General features: G+C 47.1%; 1 protein-coding gene across 3 annotated transcripts in view; it reads left to right on the top strand.

The window, feature by feature from the left end:
• RCBTB2 (RCC1 and BTB domain containing protein 2) overlaps nucleotides 1–16162 on the top strand; it is a 58675-nt gene that overhangs the window by 34123 nt on the left and 8390 nt on the right. For all 3 annotated transcript variants that reach the window (XM_083169012.1, XM_083169013.1, XM_083169011.1), the window contains exons 8-11: nucleotides 8159–8301; nucleotides 9882–10072; nucleotides 11069–11195; nucleotides 11283–11422. In XM_083169012.1, coding sequence (XP_083025138.1) covers nucleotides 8159–8301; nucleotides 9882–10072; nucleotides 11069–11195; nucleotides 11283–11422 — 601 coding nt within the window. The remainder of the gene's footprint in view (nucleotides 1–8158; nucleotides 8302–9881; nucleotides 10073–11068; nucleotides 11196–11282; nucleotides 11423–16162) is intronic.

Here is a 16162-nt window from a genome sequence, read left to right as displayed (position 1 = left end):
TACTATCTTCACATGCAGTTGCAGGAAAAAGTATGTGAACCCTTTGGAATTACCTGGATTTCTGCATAAATAAAATGTGTTCTGACCTTCATCTAAGTCATAACTATAGACACACATGGTCTGCTTACACTAATTCCACACAAACTATTATGTTCTCATGTTCTTATTGAACACACCATGTGAACATTCACAGTGCACAAAGTATGTGAACCCTTGGATTTAATAACTGGTTGACCCTCCTTTGTCAGTAATAACCTCACCCAAACATTTCGTATAGTTGCATATCAGACCTGCACAATGGTCAGGAGGAATTTTGGACCATTCCTCTTTACAATAGCAATATTTTTGGGATGGTGTGAATTGCTCTCTTAAGGTCATGCCACAACTTCTCAATCGAGTTGAGGTCAGGACTCTGACAGGGCCACTCCAGAAGGCATAGTTTCCGCTATTGAAGCCAATCTGTTGTTTATCTAATTCTGTGCTTTGGGTCATTGTCCTGTTGCATCACCCATCTTCTGTTGAGCTTCAGTTGGTGGACAGATGGCCTTAAGCTCTCCCGCAAAATGATTGATACACTTGGGAATTAATTTTTCCGGTACTTCTTTACTTTCATGGCGCCGTGCTACTTCCGGCTTCTACGCTCGCTACAAACTATGTAAAATAAAGGAACTTAACGCCATGCCAACATGGATAGTTCATACCTCCACTATCCATGTTGGCATGGAGTTGATTTTAAATAGAGTGGCGAGCGTAGCGAGCCACCGAGCCCGCAAGGGGACTCAGACGCACGGCGCCATGCTGGCGCCGTGAAATTAAAGAAGTACCATTTTTCCTTCAATGATCGCAAAGCAGCCCCAGACCATGATGCCTCCTCCACCATACTTCGAAGTTGGGATGAGCTTTTGATGTTGGTGTGCTGTGTCTTTTTTTCTGCACACATAGGCCCTTATTCAGATCTGATCGCAGTACAAATTTGTTCTCAAAATGGGCAAAACCATGTGCAATGTAGGTGGGGCAGATGTAACCTGTATAGAGAGAGTTAGATTTGTGTGAGTTACTTTGTTTCTGTGCAGGGTAAATACTGGCTGCATTATGTTTGCACTGCAATTTAGTTTTCAGTTTCAACACACCCCACCCAAATGTAACTCTCTATACATGTTACATCTGCCCCACCTGCGGTGCACATGGTTTTGCCCATTTTGAGAACAAATTTGTACTGCGAGCAGATCTGAATAAAGGTGCTCATACATGTTACAATTATTGCATACAATATTGTATACAATATCGCATCTCATCGATTTTCAGTTCTGCGATGAGAAGAGATCTAGTACAAAAAGTATGTGCTGCACATACTTTTTGCACTAGATCTCATCTCATCGCAAAACCAAGATGCGATGAGATGCGATATTGTATACAATATTGTATGCAATAATTGTAACGTGTGTATGGGAACCTTAAGGGACATAGTCTTGTGTCTTCCTTCCAAACCACTCCACTTTGGTTTCATCTCTCCACCGAATATTTTGCCAGTAGTGTTGTGGAACATCCAGATGCTCATTTGCAAACTTCAAATGTGCAGTAATGTTTTTTGTGAACCGCAGTGGCTTCCTCCGTGGTGTCCTCCCGTGAACTCCATTCTTGTTATGTGTTTTACATATAGTAGATTCGTCAACAGAGATGTTATGTGCCAGAGATTTCTGTAAGTCTTTAGCTGATTAGGTGATTCTTCACCTCTTTGAGCATTCTGCACTGTGCTCTTGCAGTCATCTTTACAGGATGGCCACTCCTAGAGAGAGTAGCAACATTGCTGAACTTTCTCCATTTCTAGACCATTTGTCTTACCGTGGACTGGTGACATCAAGGCTTTTAGATATACTTTTGTAACCCTTTCCAGCTTTATGAAAGTCAACAATTCTTAATCGTAGGTCTTCTGAGATTTCTTTTGTGTGAGCCATGGTTCACATCAGGCAATGCTTCTTGAGAATAGCAAACTCAAAATTGGTGTGTGTTTCTTTATCGTCCACTAGGGGGCACAGGAGTTCACGCTGGGTATGAGAGGTGAGGTAGCAGAGCGTGCACCAAAGGGTTACAGAAATGTACCCAGCATGCTCCCTGCCTCCCTTCTCCCTCATATCCCGCCCCCTGACCCTGGGTCACCAGTTTTTTTCTTTGGTGCTCAGGCAGACTGAGCGGCGCCATTTTTTTCTCGGCTGTTAGTACAGCCAGGGTTACTAAGCTGCCGCAGCGACTGCTCTTTTAGTGAGTGTCAGCGGCGCAGCTCCTACATACGGAGACGGCAGCGCTGGCAACTGGGCTGGGGTCTTCCGTCGCGGGGTCTTCACTCCGGAGGCTCCCGCAGCTGCGCCCCGTCCTGGGACAGGTAAGCAGCGGTTCCCTGCGTGCAGGGAGCCGCGTTTAGCAGCAGATCCCCCCCCGTTTTGTGGGAGTCAGCGGGGGGGCAGGCGGTGTGGGTCTGGCGTAACCACCCTTCCACTAGACCACCAGGGACTGTTATTCAGGTGGGTCCCCGGAGGTTGATGCCTGAGGGGGTTAATGGGATGGCCTGAGGTCCCTCCCCCACCCCTGGGGACGTGCTGAGTGCTACCTCTCACAGCCCCAGGTGTTCCAGCTCCTCCTTTAAAAAAGCCAAATCAGCAGCCATTCTGGCACATGCTGGGTATAGAGACAGGAGGCTGCTGGAATTCTCCCCCACACCTTGCTCCTGGAGCCTGGTTTGGTATAGTATTCTCCTCTCCTGCTGCTGGCTGGTTTGTTGAGCTCTGCTACTGTCTCCTTTCCTGTGTATGGACAGGCCAATCTTGTCTATTACAGGTGAAAGGGGTTGTCACCATACAGAGTTTGTGTGTTGCATAAACTCTGTCTCCTATTCAGCTTGCTGAACTGTGATATATTTGCCCTTTACAAATTGCTTTGCTAAGGCTTTTTGTGTGAAAGGCTGCAAGTGTGTTGTGCCCCTGGGCCTTTCCTATATAGGGACACTTGCTTATTCTGTGTCTGGTGGTAACTGCTGGTGTTTGTTGTTTGCTCGGTCAGTATGCCTAAGGCGAAGTCCAGCAAGGAGGCTCCTTCTCCCAATGCAGCGTACCTGTAGAGACTGTTCGGATGTACTGTCTCAAGAAGAGGAGGCGGTTTGTTCCAGGTGTATCACGGTGGAAGCAAACCCGTTACCGCTGCCTCCTACCCAGCAGGAACCGGCCTGGGCCTCGACATTGACTCAGGTAATGACACAGTTAATTGACCGCTTGTCTGCACCAGCTCCCCCTGCGCCCCTGCCCCCGGTCGCTAGTGCCAGTGGTGGGGCAGCTCAGGCTTATGTAGAACCCCCATGGTTGCAGTCCTTTGCACAGTCTGTGCAGGGGTTAGCGGCTAGTTTAGCAGACAGGGGGTCCAGGCGGCAGCCTAGGCAGAGGAGTCCTGTGCAGGATTCTCACGATTCCGACTCTGCTGCAGGGGGGTCTACAGATACTTCAGATCATGGATCCGCTGTGGCCGACGACACTTTGTCCTCGGCAGAGGTAGACTCACTGGTGCGGGAGGTCAGGGCAGTCCTCCAGTTGGAGGATGAGGCCCCTGCTCCTAGTAGTAAGGCCCCGCTTTTTAAGCGGCCTAAAAAGGGGTTGGCTCAGTTTCCACCTTCGGCCCATATGGAAGATTTATTGGAGACAGCATGGGCTCAGCCGGCTAGAAGGTTCCAGCTTTCTAAACGACTTACGGTCCCTCCCTCAGCGAGGGCTAAGTGGGAAAAGCCTCCCCCGGTGGATGCTCATGTGGCTAGGCTGGTTCGCTCTTCAGTTCTGCCCATTCCGGATTCTTCTTCTTTGAAGGACCCGTCAGATAGGAAATTGGAAAATGTCCTTAAAACTGCTTATTCACAGGTGGGCGCAGTCACGCGTCCCTCTCTTGCAGCAGCATGGGTTGCCAAGGCAGTTTCTGAATGGGCGGGCATGTTGGAGTCAGGGTTGTCCGACGGTTCTAGTCGCAAATCTCTCCTGGGCCACGTTCAGAATATACAAAAGGCTAGTTTGTATTTGGGGGAGGCTGCTCTGGACTCTGGAGTCCTGGCTTCTAAGGCTTCCGCAGCCACAGGCTTAGGTCCTGGCGAGCAGATAACAATTCCAAGAGGGCTTTGGAGGCTCTCCCCTTTCAGGGGGATACCCTGTTTGGTCCAGAGTTGGACAAAATTGTGACTACCCTGGCGGCCTCTAAGACGGCATTTTTGCCTTCGGCGGCTCCTCCCCGACAGAAGTCGGCGTTTCGGTCCTTTCGGACCCAGGGCAAGGCCAGAGGTCAATCTTCTACCAGATTTGCCTCGGCCTCCAAGACAGCCAAACCCCGCACCAAGCAGCCCTGGGCTACCAGACGCCCAGCGGCCAAGCAGACTGACAAGCCTGCAGCCTGACGGGGCGAGGCCCCACCCGGGGGATCCCAGGGTGGGGGGGCCATCTCCTGTCCTTTGCGCCAACGTGGTGCGACACCACGACGGATGCTTGGGTCAGGGGGGTGGTCTCCAGGGGCTATGCCCTAACGTTCCGGGTTCCCCCTCCTCAGCGTTATTTTCGCACGGGTCTTCCAAGGGACCCAGCGAAACAACTGGCGCTACAGCTTTCCATCCGATCCCTTTTGGACTCGAACGTTATTGTTCCAGTTCCTCAGCAACAGAGGGGGCAGGGGTTCTACTCCACTCTGTTTCTGATCGACAAGCCGGACGGTTCTCACAGACCGATTCTCAATCTGAAGTCGCTCAATGTGTTTTTGCGGGTGCCGAAGTTTCGTATGGAGTCTCTTCGGTCCATTATTCTATCCCTGGAACCGGGGGACTTCATGGCCTCGCTCGATATCCAGGATGTGTACCTCCACGTTCCCATCCGGCTGGACCATCAGCGGTTTTTGAGGTTCGCCATCCAGGAGGACCACTTCCAGTTCAGGGCTTTGGCCTTCGGACTTTCCACGGCTCCCAGGGTGTTCACCAAGGTGATGGCAGTTATGTCAGCTCACTTGCACCGTCTGGGGGTTCGATTGATCCCGTACCTGGACGATCTCCTGATTGTGGCGAATTCTCCAGATCTATTGCAGAGTTATCTGCAATTGGCGATTACGCTTCTATTATCTCACGGCTGGAAGATAAACTGGAGAAAATCATTTCTGACTCCTTCTCAAAGGATGGTCCACTTGGGAGCTCTGCTGGACACTCAGCTCCAGAGGGTTTTTCTGCCGGAGAGCAAGATCCACTCTCTACAGAGAAAGATTCTCTCCCTGCTCGGTCACAGAAGGGTCTCTGTGCACAGTTGCATGGTGATGTTGGGCTCTATGGGCGCGACAGCTTCAGCTGTTCGTTCTAAGCCAATGGTCAGGAGATCATTCTCGTCTGAAGAGTCAGTTGATCTCCGGAGGTCCGCCTATCTCTCACTTGGTGGTTGAAGGCGGACAACTTATCCCAGGGTCGCCCATTTTGGATTCCATCTTGGATTCTAATAACCACGGATGCCAGCCTTCGGGGCTGGGGTGCGGTTTGCAACTCTCAGTCGGTTCAGGGTCGCTGGACACCGCAGGAGAGTCGCCTGCCTATCAATGTCCTGGAGTTGAGAGCAATCCTTCGGGCTCTTCAGGCCTTAGAACCTCTCATTCAAGGGTGCCCGGTAAAAGTCCAGACCGACAACGCCACAGCCGTGGCCTATGTCAACAGGCAGGGCGGGACACGCAGCAAAGGAGCAATGGAGGAGGTGTCCAGAATCTTCAGGTGGGCGGAGAGACGTCTTCCCGCAATCTCCGCAGTCTTCATCCCAGGGGTTCTCAATTGGGAAGCAGACTATCTGAGTCTGCAGGACATCAACACAGGAGAATGGGAACTTCATCCAGAAGTGTTCCAGTGGCTGACGTCCCAATGGGGAGTGCCGGAAATAGATCTGTTGGCGTCCAGGCACAATTGCAAGGTTCCTCGGTACGGCTCTCGGACAAGAGACCCCGGAGCTTTCCTGGTAGACGCTCTGACAGCACCATGGCCGTTTCGTCTGGTGTATGCATTCCCCCCCATTTCAGCTTCTTCTTCGTCTTCTACGCAAGTTCAAGAAGGAAGGAGGAATGATGATTCTAGTGGCCCCAGATTGGGCCCGTCGAGGTTGGTATGCCGACCTAAGGAATCTGTCAGTGGCGTCTCCTCTGAGACTGCCTCTACGTCCAGACCTCATTTCTCAGGGTCCGCTCCACCACCCGGACCTGAGCCGCCTTGCTTTGACGGGCTGGCTATTGAGGTATCCCTCTTAAGGGATAAAGGGTTTTCACCGGAGGTCATTCATACTATGGTGCGTGCTAGAAAGCCTTCGTCAGCACGTATTTATTACAGAGTGTGGAGGACCTATTTTGATGGGTGTTCACCAAGGAAGCCCACCGGTGGCTACATGGGATCTTGCTTTAGTTCTCAGAGCTCTTCAGTCAGCTCCTTTTGAACCTTTGGAGGAGGTGGATTTGAAGTGGCTGTCCTGGAAGGTGGCCTTCCTCCTAGCTATTTCTTCGGCTAGAAGGGTTTCCGACCTAAGTGCATTGTCCTGTAGGCCCCCCTTTCTGGTGTTTCACCCGGACAGGGCGGTTCTACGTACCAAGCTGGATTTTCTTCCTAAGGTCGTGTCAAAATTCCACCTCAACCAGGAGATTGTAGTTCCTTCTTTTCCTGGATCATCAGAAGCGGAGGCTTCTCTGGATGTAGTCCGTGCGTTGCAGATTTACCTGCGCAGGACTAAGGCGACTCGTAAGTCGGATTCTCTTTTTCTTTTGTATGAGGCCAGGAAGCGAGGTTGGCCTGCTTCCAAGCAATCCTTGGCGAGATGGCTCAGGTCAGTCATTCGTCAAGCGTATCTTTCAGCGCAGTTGGTTCCCCCTGAGGGGGTTACAGCACACTCTACCAGGTCTGTGGGTACATCCTGGGCCGCTAGTCGAGGGGCCTCGGCAGAACAACTCTGCAAGGCAGCGACTTGGTCTTCTTCCCACACATTTATCAAATTCTATGCGTTTGATACCTTTGCATCGGCTGATGCACAGTTTGGTAGACATGTGCTTTCCGCAGTCCAGGAGCGTCCCCCACCCGTGAGGGGACAGCTTTAGGACGTCCCAGCGTGAACTCCTGTGCCCCCTAGTGGACGATAAAGAAAATAGGATTTATGGTCTTACCTTGATAAATCCCTTTCTTTGAGTCCATAGGGGGCACAGGACGCCCTCCCAGACGCACCTGGTAGCGGGGCTTCCTATATGGGGAAGTTCCATGGCTTTGGCCTTGTATGCTATGTGTGTGTGTTTGCTCTTCCTTCTTCTCTGCTCCGCTCCTGCCTTGGGCTTGCTAACGAAACTGGTGACCCAGGGTCAGGGGGCGGTATATGAGGGAGAAGGGAGGCAGGGAGCATGCTGGGTACATTTCTGTAACCCTTTGGTGCACGCTCTGCTACCTCACCTCTCATACCCAGCGTGAACTCCTGTGCCCCCTAGTGGACGATAAAGAAAGGGATTTATCAAGGTAAGACCATAAATCCTATTTTTTTATAGGGTAGGGTAATGTCGTCTCATTAATTGGACTCAAGGTTGGCTGACTCCTGACTCCAATTAGGCCTTGGAGTAGTCATTAGCATAGGGCAGGTATTTCCAAACTATGGCCCTCCAGTTGTTGTGAAACTACAAGTCCCACCATGCCTTGCCACAGTTTTGTTAATAGGAAATGCTAAAACTGTGGCAAGACATGCTGAGATGTGTAGTTTCAGCTGTTTGGACACACCTGGCCTATATGTTCACATACTTTTTACACTGTGCACTGTGAATGTTTACATGGTGTGTTCAAAAGACACATGATAACATATAATTGTTTTTGTGGTATTAGTTTAAGCATTAGTTTAAGTAATTTTATGACCAATTTATGCAGAAATCCAGGTAATTCCAAAGGGTTCACATACTTTTTCTTGCAACTGTAAATAAGAAGTTCTGTATAATTATCCGTATTCAGCCTGATACTAGAAAAATCACTCTTGTTTATGTTGTAGACATATAAAATGTTTTCTGTATGACTGTTTTATTTAGGAAATAGTCCCCGCTCTGTATAGATTATTTCTTAGACCAATTACTCTCATACTCCTCACAGCTAATGTCCTCTTTCCTGTAGATTGTGTGTGGTTATGCACATACACTGGCATTGACAGACGAAGGAGGGATGTATGCCTGGGGAGCCAACTCCTATGGTCAGTTGGGTACAGGAAATAAAAGTAACCAGTCTTACCCTGTTCAAGTGTGTGTGGAAAAAGAAAGGTAACTTTTTTTATGTGATGTAATGCTTTGCAACTGATACATTTACGTTCATTTTCTAAACGGGATACGGTCAGTAGGTCGACATGCAGGAAGGTGGACAGGGTCATTGGGTCAACATGGGGAAGGTAGACATGAGGTTTTTTTGAACCGACATGTGCAGACATGCCCTACCATCCACTAGGGTGTGGTGGGAGAATAAAATAATGTGCCGAGCGTAGCAAGACCAGTGCTACGTTTTAGTGTCCATGTTGACATTCGGTGAAAAGCCCCATGTCGACCTAATGACCGCCGACCTTCCTGCATGTCGACCTAGTTGCAGTCTATCCAATGATCCATGCCCTTCTAAACTATACCAGGAAATGGCATATACTGCTGTGATTGAAACCTTTTTTAATGAATTATGCACCGTATGGGCCCAATTCAGAATGGATTGTAAAGCCATTTTTTTCTCTAATGGACAAAACCATGTTGCGCCGCAGGTGGGGCAGATGTAGTAGTGTGCAGAGTTAGATTTGGATGAGTTATTTAGTTTCAGTGCAGGGTAAAGATTCCAGGAAAACAACTGGGTCTCTGCTGCTGCCGGGATTGGCTAGTGTGTATGGGGCTTAAATGGTATTGCAACCCAGTTGAACTTGTAGGAGCAGGTGGTGATAATAAAGGGAAAAAAAATGTTTAGTGTTTCGATTTCAATATTTAGCAAACTATCCAAAGCCGTGTAGTTGGACCCTCTCATTCCAGTCCAGCTCCTCCCTCACTACTCGCATTCTCCACTTGTGCAGCCCCATTTATATTGTGTGACTGTTGCTGGTTCTGTGTTTCTCTGTTGTATGTTGTAGCAGACATGGCACGTTATGAATGATCAATAGTAATATTCCCAGACAATACAGCCAGTTCTGCCTTAAAGAGTCTTAACCTGGCCATAAACTAGTGCAATTTGCCCACTTTTCACCAGTTTACAATGGTTTGACAATCGGGTGAAAAGTGACAAAAAAAATGTTTGACATCCTGTGTGCATTGGATTGGAGTCTGAGATTGGACCTGTTGCACGGATTGGTTGGCCTCCGGCAGTGGTGAATGGTATCTCATGTGATAGGTCATCTCCTGCCACCCGGAAGCTCCTGGGCGATTAAAGGGAAATCTTATCTCTCTGAGAAGTCACATAAGTGTACGGGGACCGCTAGCTTGTAATATATGCTTAATTCTGGTACATGGGGGTGATAGTGGTTGGTTTGCAAAAGCAAACTCTTAATGGACAAAACCATGTGCACTGCAGGTGGGGCAGATGTAACCTATGAAGTTCGATTTGGGTGAGTTATTTTTGTTTCTGTGCAGGGTAAATAATGGCTGCTTTATTCTTACACTGCAATTTAGATTTCCGTTTGAACACCCCTCACCCAGATGTAACTCCCTGCACATGTTACATTTGCCCCACCTGCAGTGCACATGGTTTTGAAAAACATAATTTTGGGGTCGACAAGAGTAAATGAACAAAAGTAATATATTATGTATAATTGTCTATCCATAAAGGTGATGGATATCTTATACTGATTTCACGATGTTCATTTTTCTTTTGTTAACAGAATAGTAGAAATTGCAGCTTGCCACTCATCTCACACCTCTGCTGCTAGATCTCAGAGTGGTCTGGTGTACATGTGGGGACAGTGCCGGGGACAGGCAGTCATCTCCCCACACATCACCCACTTTACCTGCACAGATGACGTGTTTGCCTGCTTCTCCACACCTGCTATAATGTGGCGCCTCCTTTCTGTAGGTGAGAAAAATACATATGTCTGTCCTATTACAGTGCAAATGCCCAAAAACAGGAGACTTGCAATAATTCTTGCTGGCAAAACCAGAGAAAGTGTAGGAGAAAATGGGGAAATTGGTGTGTACCCGCCCAAAAAAACAAGCAGAGATAGAAGTCTGTCAGTGGTTAGAAAATAAATTACATTTGGGGGACCCAAAATAGGTGTATGTATTTGTCATTTAAACCTTGCTAGAAAATACTTGCATAGGGGTCTTTGATGGATCTCAATAAATTCTCAGTGTTTGCCGACAAAAACAGGTTATTGCGGTAAATAGAACGACCCCCTCCCCAACACAAGGTCTTAGTGGTAAGTTTACTGATGCTTCTATAAGTGAAAAGTGTGGATGTTGCCCATAGTAGCCAATCACATTCTCACTATCATTTTCTAGGATGCAATCGAGAAATGAGTTAGTAAAGTTTTTGTACCCTATTGATCACTCTATCCTATAGATCTGATTGTTATTCCTGTAATACAGACACAGTACTGTTAGATAGGATGCTTTCTCCTATTGATGCAACCAGAACTCAGTGATGGTACATTGATAACTAGAAGGGTAGCGTAGTGGAGACTGTTCTGTATATTGGCTACAAGTAAAAACGGTCTGCATATTATACAGCACTTTAAGGGGATATTTTGTCATTTACGTCAGTTGCTGCCTCTGTGTAACTTGCCATCTGTAGCACACACACACACACACACACACACACAGCTCTCCGCAACCGTGTAGACATACGAATGGAATGTGCTAAATCCAGCTGTAGCCTATGTACTACCAGCACTATTTCATTACCTGTCTGAAAGTGACAAGTAAGCAACATGCATTCTAGTTTATGTTTAAAAATACAAGTGTACAGTATCATAAAATAAGAATAAAGAAGAGAATGTAATGTTGGATATAAAAGGTTGGTCCTAACCTGGTAACCATATGAAGTTAATGTTTCCCTTTTTCCTGCCTGAAGAACCGGATGATCACCTAACCGTAGCAGAGTCCCTCAAGAAGGAATTTGATAATCCGGAAACGGCAGATTTAAAGTTTTTAGTGGATGACAAATACATTCACGTACACAAAGTTCTTCTTCAGATAAGGTAATAATTAGATGCAAGACTGTGGGTTCTAATCGGAGATCAGTACGGGCTGTTAACGTTGCTTTGTTTTCTATCTCCTCCCCCCAGATGTGAGCATTTTCGATCATTTTTGCATGAGAGTAATGAAGATGTAATTGAAATGAACCAGTTTTCCTATCCAGTGTATCACGCTTTCCTGGAATATCTCTACACAGATAATATCAGCATTTCTCCGGAGGACGCCATTGGTGGGTACAAGTGAAATGGCTTTACCTCTAATCTAATATCTATGAGACAAAAGTTAAATTATGGAAGTTTAAAGTGGTTTCATTTTCAATGAAGCGAAAATTTACTAAGGGCCTCGATGCTCCATTTATTAACTGAGCATATGTAATATTTAGGTGAGATTTTTATAAGGCAGCCCTGGCAAAATTGTGGATCAGAGCTGACCATGGCTTTCTCAATGGGAACCGTGGGAAGGTGGGAGAGAGTGGAGCGGGCCAGATGTTAATGAATCCTATCATTCTCATATGTGCATGCCATCTCCCCTGTCCTCCAATCACATGCAAATATGGAGGAAATAATCAAATTGAACCACAATTTCCTCCAGAATGTGCCTTTATATAAACGCCAAACCTCGGAACAATAGTGGTGCCTTAAGCAAATTGACTGTTCTGTGCCCTAATAGCATGAAGAGTCTGTCCCCCCCCCCCCCCCCCCCCGTCAGCTGGATGTCCACATTTGCCTGATTTTGAAGTCTAATACCCCGTTCTCTCTGCAGGCAAATTCCCGGATCTAGCATGTCGACCCGGCAATTTGCCTTTTAACACTGTCATTTTTTTGCATACACGGGTAAAACCCTTCTTTTTACCTGTGTTTGAGATCCGGGTATGCAGACACGGGTTGTCCCGTTCTCACTGCATAAAAACCCGTGTTAAAAGGCAAATTACCGGGTAGAACTTCTTCACCCGGGAATTTTGCCTTGCAGTGAGAACAATGGTCCGTCCCTGCAGTCCCCGGCATTTTAATGCCGGGTAAAAGCTGTGTATTTCTCACTCGCACTGAGAACACGGTATGATACTAGGAAACCTCTGTCCCCACAGAAGGTGCATAATTCTGGTCTATGACTGTCAATGAGAGAGGTTATGGCAGCACTTGCCCTTATTTCTGCTGCCCAACCCTCTGTAGAGCGAAACCTCTTCCTGATGCCTTCAGCACCCTCAATGACCAAAACTCCTTAAAACAGCATGTAAGCACCAAAATAGATTTTCCATTGTTTTCAGGAAGGTCCTAAAGCAAGGCAACTGGAGAAGACTGATTAGGTCTGCAATATATGGTTAGGCTTTCCATGTGTAGGTCATGGCTAGCCATTGATTGGTGGTATTCTCTGTGCAGTATATGGCCAGTATTCAATGCTCCGGATTCACCGTTTTTTTTAGGTCAATCGGGCTGTTTTCACTCCTTGCAGTGAAATTTTCACTCCTCATGCTCGCTACAATTCGCTGGTGTATTTCAATGGGGTTTTCACTGGGATTAGGCGAGAGTGTAATCAATGCTAGGATGGAGAACTGCTTTCAGCATGATTTTCGCCATGATTCACCTTTTTTGCATTCAACATCTTTTTTAGGTGAACTGGAAAGTGATATTTTAAATTAAAGGTTTTTTTTTTTGGTGTCAAAAAATCAGATTTTTTTTCTGTGAAGGGACATGCTATTTTTATTCATGTGCTTGAAGCACATTAATATATTATATATTTGAATTTTTTCCAGGTTTTTTTTTTTATATGCATTCGCCAGCAGGGGGCCGGGAGCCGCTCATGTAATATTCATATATTCACCTCACACTGGTCCCGGCTTATTACGAGCGGGACCAGTGAAGTGGCTCCCTATCCCTGTCAGCTCTCTGGGGGCCCTCCTTCTCCCCCACAAATTCTGGGGCAGGCAGGGAGGCTTACATCTCCCTGCCTGCCTTCGTCCCCTGGCTCCCTGTGGCATTCTCCGCAGGGGTTAAAATTCGCCATCCGGGACAGTGAGCCCCTGCGGAGTTGAATAGGGTGACAGGGAGGGCTGGCAGCGAATGCTGCAGCCCTCCGGGACCCTGCAAATGTGCAGCGAATCCTAAACAGGATTCGCTGCACATGGTGAAAAAACACATTGAATATATGTCCCGAAAGTGTGTGTAACTTGCTGTGCATTATATAGCTGTAACTTGGTGGTGATGGAAAAGGGGGATCCTCTGTGCAGTGTATACCTGATAATTGTGTGGTGGTGTGGGATTCCTCTTATATAGCAGAACACATTGCAGCAGGATATGATTGCTATGTAGCAGAACACATCGTTGCGAGGTATTAAGCATATATAATAGAGCAGAATACATTGTGGCGGGGTATTAAGCGAACAGGTATATAGCAGAACACATTGTGGCTGGGTATTAAGCATACAGGTATATAGCAGAACACAAGGCATTCATTATATTGGTTTGCAAAATGAAGCTGTAGAAGAACTGTATGTTATGCAGTAGGTTTGGAACTATAGGCAGGCATGGAATTGGCTAAATATGTTATAAGTATATGTTGACTATCCTGGAGTGCCTCTCGAAGAAAACACACTCTGGTGGATTTCCTCCGTTTGAAGCTTATTATCTATTCCAACAGCTCTCCCTTGCCATGCAATCTTTTTTCCAATCACTCCTTCGCCCCCATCCACCTTTATGCCACTGAATTTGACGCATCCTCCAAAATTGAGACCATCCGCCATGAAATCTTTTCCTCCTGCCTTCCTTTAGCAACTCTGCTGCCTTCAATATCCTCTCCCTCTAGTCCTACCCCCCCCTTGTGCTGCTTCCACCTCTCCACAGACAAAGAAGTCCTCTCCCTCATCCTATCCTCTTCCCAACTGACCCCTTCCCCTCTCATCTTTGCTTCCTCTCCCCCACTGCCTGCTCTCACCTCGCTCACTTCAATCTACTGTATCGCTCTCTACTGACATATTTCCCTCACCATTTAAGCATGCTCTTTGCCTATTCCTAAAAAAACAACAACCTTGAGCCTTTTTTTACCCTCTAGCTACCGCCCAATCTCATTTCTCCCATTCACCTCCATACAACATGTGGCTTGTATACAGCTGTCTCACAAACTAGCTCTCTCACAATTACATCCTCTATCCTCTTCAGTCTGGCTTTCACCTACTTCACTCCACTGAAACTGCCTGGTCAAAGTCACCAATGACCAAGTCCAGGGGTCACTTTTAACTACTTATTCTACTGGATATTTCTTCTGATTTTGACATTGTGAATCATTCTCTACTCCTCCACACTTTTGGCCTCTCTAGCACTATTCTGGCCTGGTTCACCTCTTACCTCACTAATCCGCTCCACCTCACACCCTTCCATCCTCCCTGTAGGTGTCCCCCAGGGTTCTGTCCTAGGCCCCGTTCTCTTTTGCTTGTATACCTCTTTCCTGGGTGTGCTCATAACTCATTTGGCCTTCACTACCTCTCCCCCTCTGTCCTCTCCTGGGTATCCAGCTGCCTCTCTGCCATCTGCTACTTGATGTCTGAATGCTCTCTTAAGCTCAAAATGGACAAAACTGAACTCCAACCCCCCCAATATCTCCATCACTTTTACAATGATCATCTCCACCTTCCCCAACTCTGCTGCCTGTGTGTCACTCTTGACTCTCAACCAATCCTTTGCCCCCACACTAAATCCTGTTGGTTCCAGCTACACAACATTGCTCACAGTGGGCCTTTTCAAACGCAGAGTGCAACTAAATTTATTATTTACTCACCGAACATCTCACAGATAGACTACTGCAACAGTCTCCTCACTGGCCTTCCACACTACCAGCTTGCTCCCTTCCAGTTTGTCCTCAACTTTGCAGCTAGACTTATGTTCCTCTCCCATTGTTCCACTTCTGCCAAACCCATTCAAGAAATTCTACTGGCTCCCATTCCCCTACAGAATCCTCTTCAAACTCCTCACCCTTGCATGAAACGAAGAAAAGGGAGTGGCGCTTGTTTGAGGAAAAATTAATCAAAATTTAATAACTATTAAAAATCAATGCATACAATCACATATATAAAATAAAACCACAGACTGAACACATTAAATGGCATGACGTGCACTAGGTACTGGAAAGGGTGTATCTGCATCAGATTTAGGCATGGGGAGTGGGAAAGGATGGGTATCCAATCTTAGCTTTTGATGGAAATTACTAGTTGCTGGGTCTTATGAAAATGTCAGTGGTGCCCAATTGGGCTAATAATTACCCAACGCCACTAGAGGATTCCAATCCCTCAGGATAGCATTGCAGCATGTGTCCTCATAAGTTGATACAGCTGTAGGTCCACTGTACAAATTTGTTGCTGGTGGCCAGGTGTTTTGCCAACTTTAGCTCCTATTGTTAGGAAGTTTGGAAACAGCAACCAGGCAGGAAAGTGAGTCCAGGAGCTAAGAAAGGTCCCAATTTGCTTTTACAAGGGTTGTGCGGAAAACTGGTTGGGCCTCCTTGTGCACCTTAGGGAGCACATCCCCTCCTTTTTTTCCTCACCCTCACCTACAAGGCCCTTTCGAACTCCACTGCTCCCTACATCTCCAACCTAATTTTCCTACACACTCCCTCCTGCCCTCTCGGGGTAGCGCGTGTATCCAAGATTTTTCCCACACTGCCCCTCTTCACTGGAATGAGCTCTCTCATTTTATCAGACTCTCCCCGACCTTTCAATGCTTCAAATGTTCACTGAAAACCCCCCTGTTCTTCAAAGTGTACCCTCCTGCATAACGAAGTACCAAGGTCACTCCACCTACCTGCAGGGCCGTTGCAAGGTTTCTTGGCGCCCTAGTCTCTATTAAAATAAATACTATCTCCTTTTCGTTCTGCCACATACACCTATATCTGTTTCTATTCCCACGTGTTTCATACACACACACACACACACACACACACACACACACACACACATATACTTCCTCTCACATACAATTATACA

The sequence above is a fragment of the Crinia signifera genome, chromosome 2 (assembly GCF_055691185.1).
Source record: "Crinia signifera chromosome 2, ASM5569118v1, whole genome shotgun sequence".
Taxonomy (NCBI): domain Eukaryota; kingdom Metazoa; phylum Chordata; class Amphibia; order Anura; family Myobatrachidae; genus Crinia; species Crinia signifera.
The sequence above is the reverse complement of the archived record's forward strand: the minus strand, read 5'-3'. Positions and strand labels throughout refer to the sequence as shown.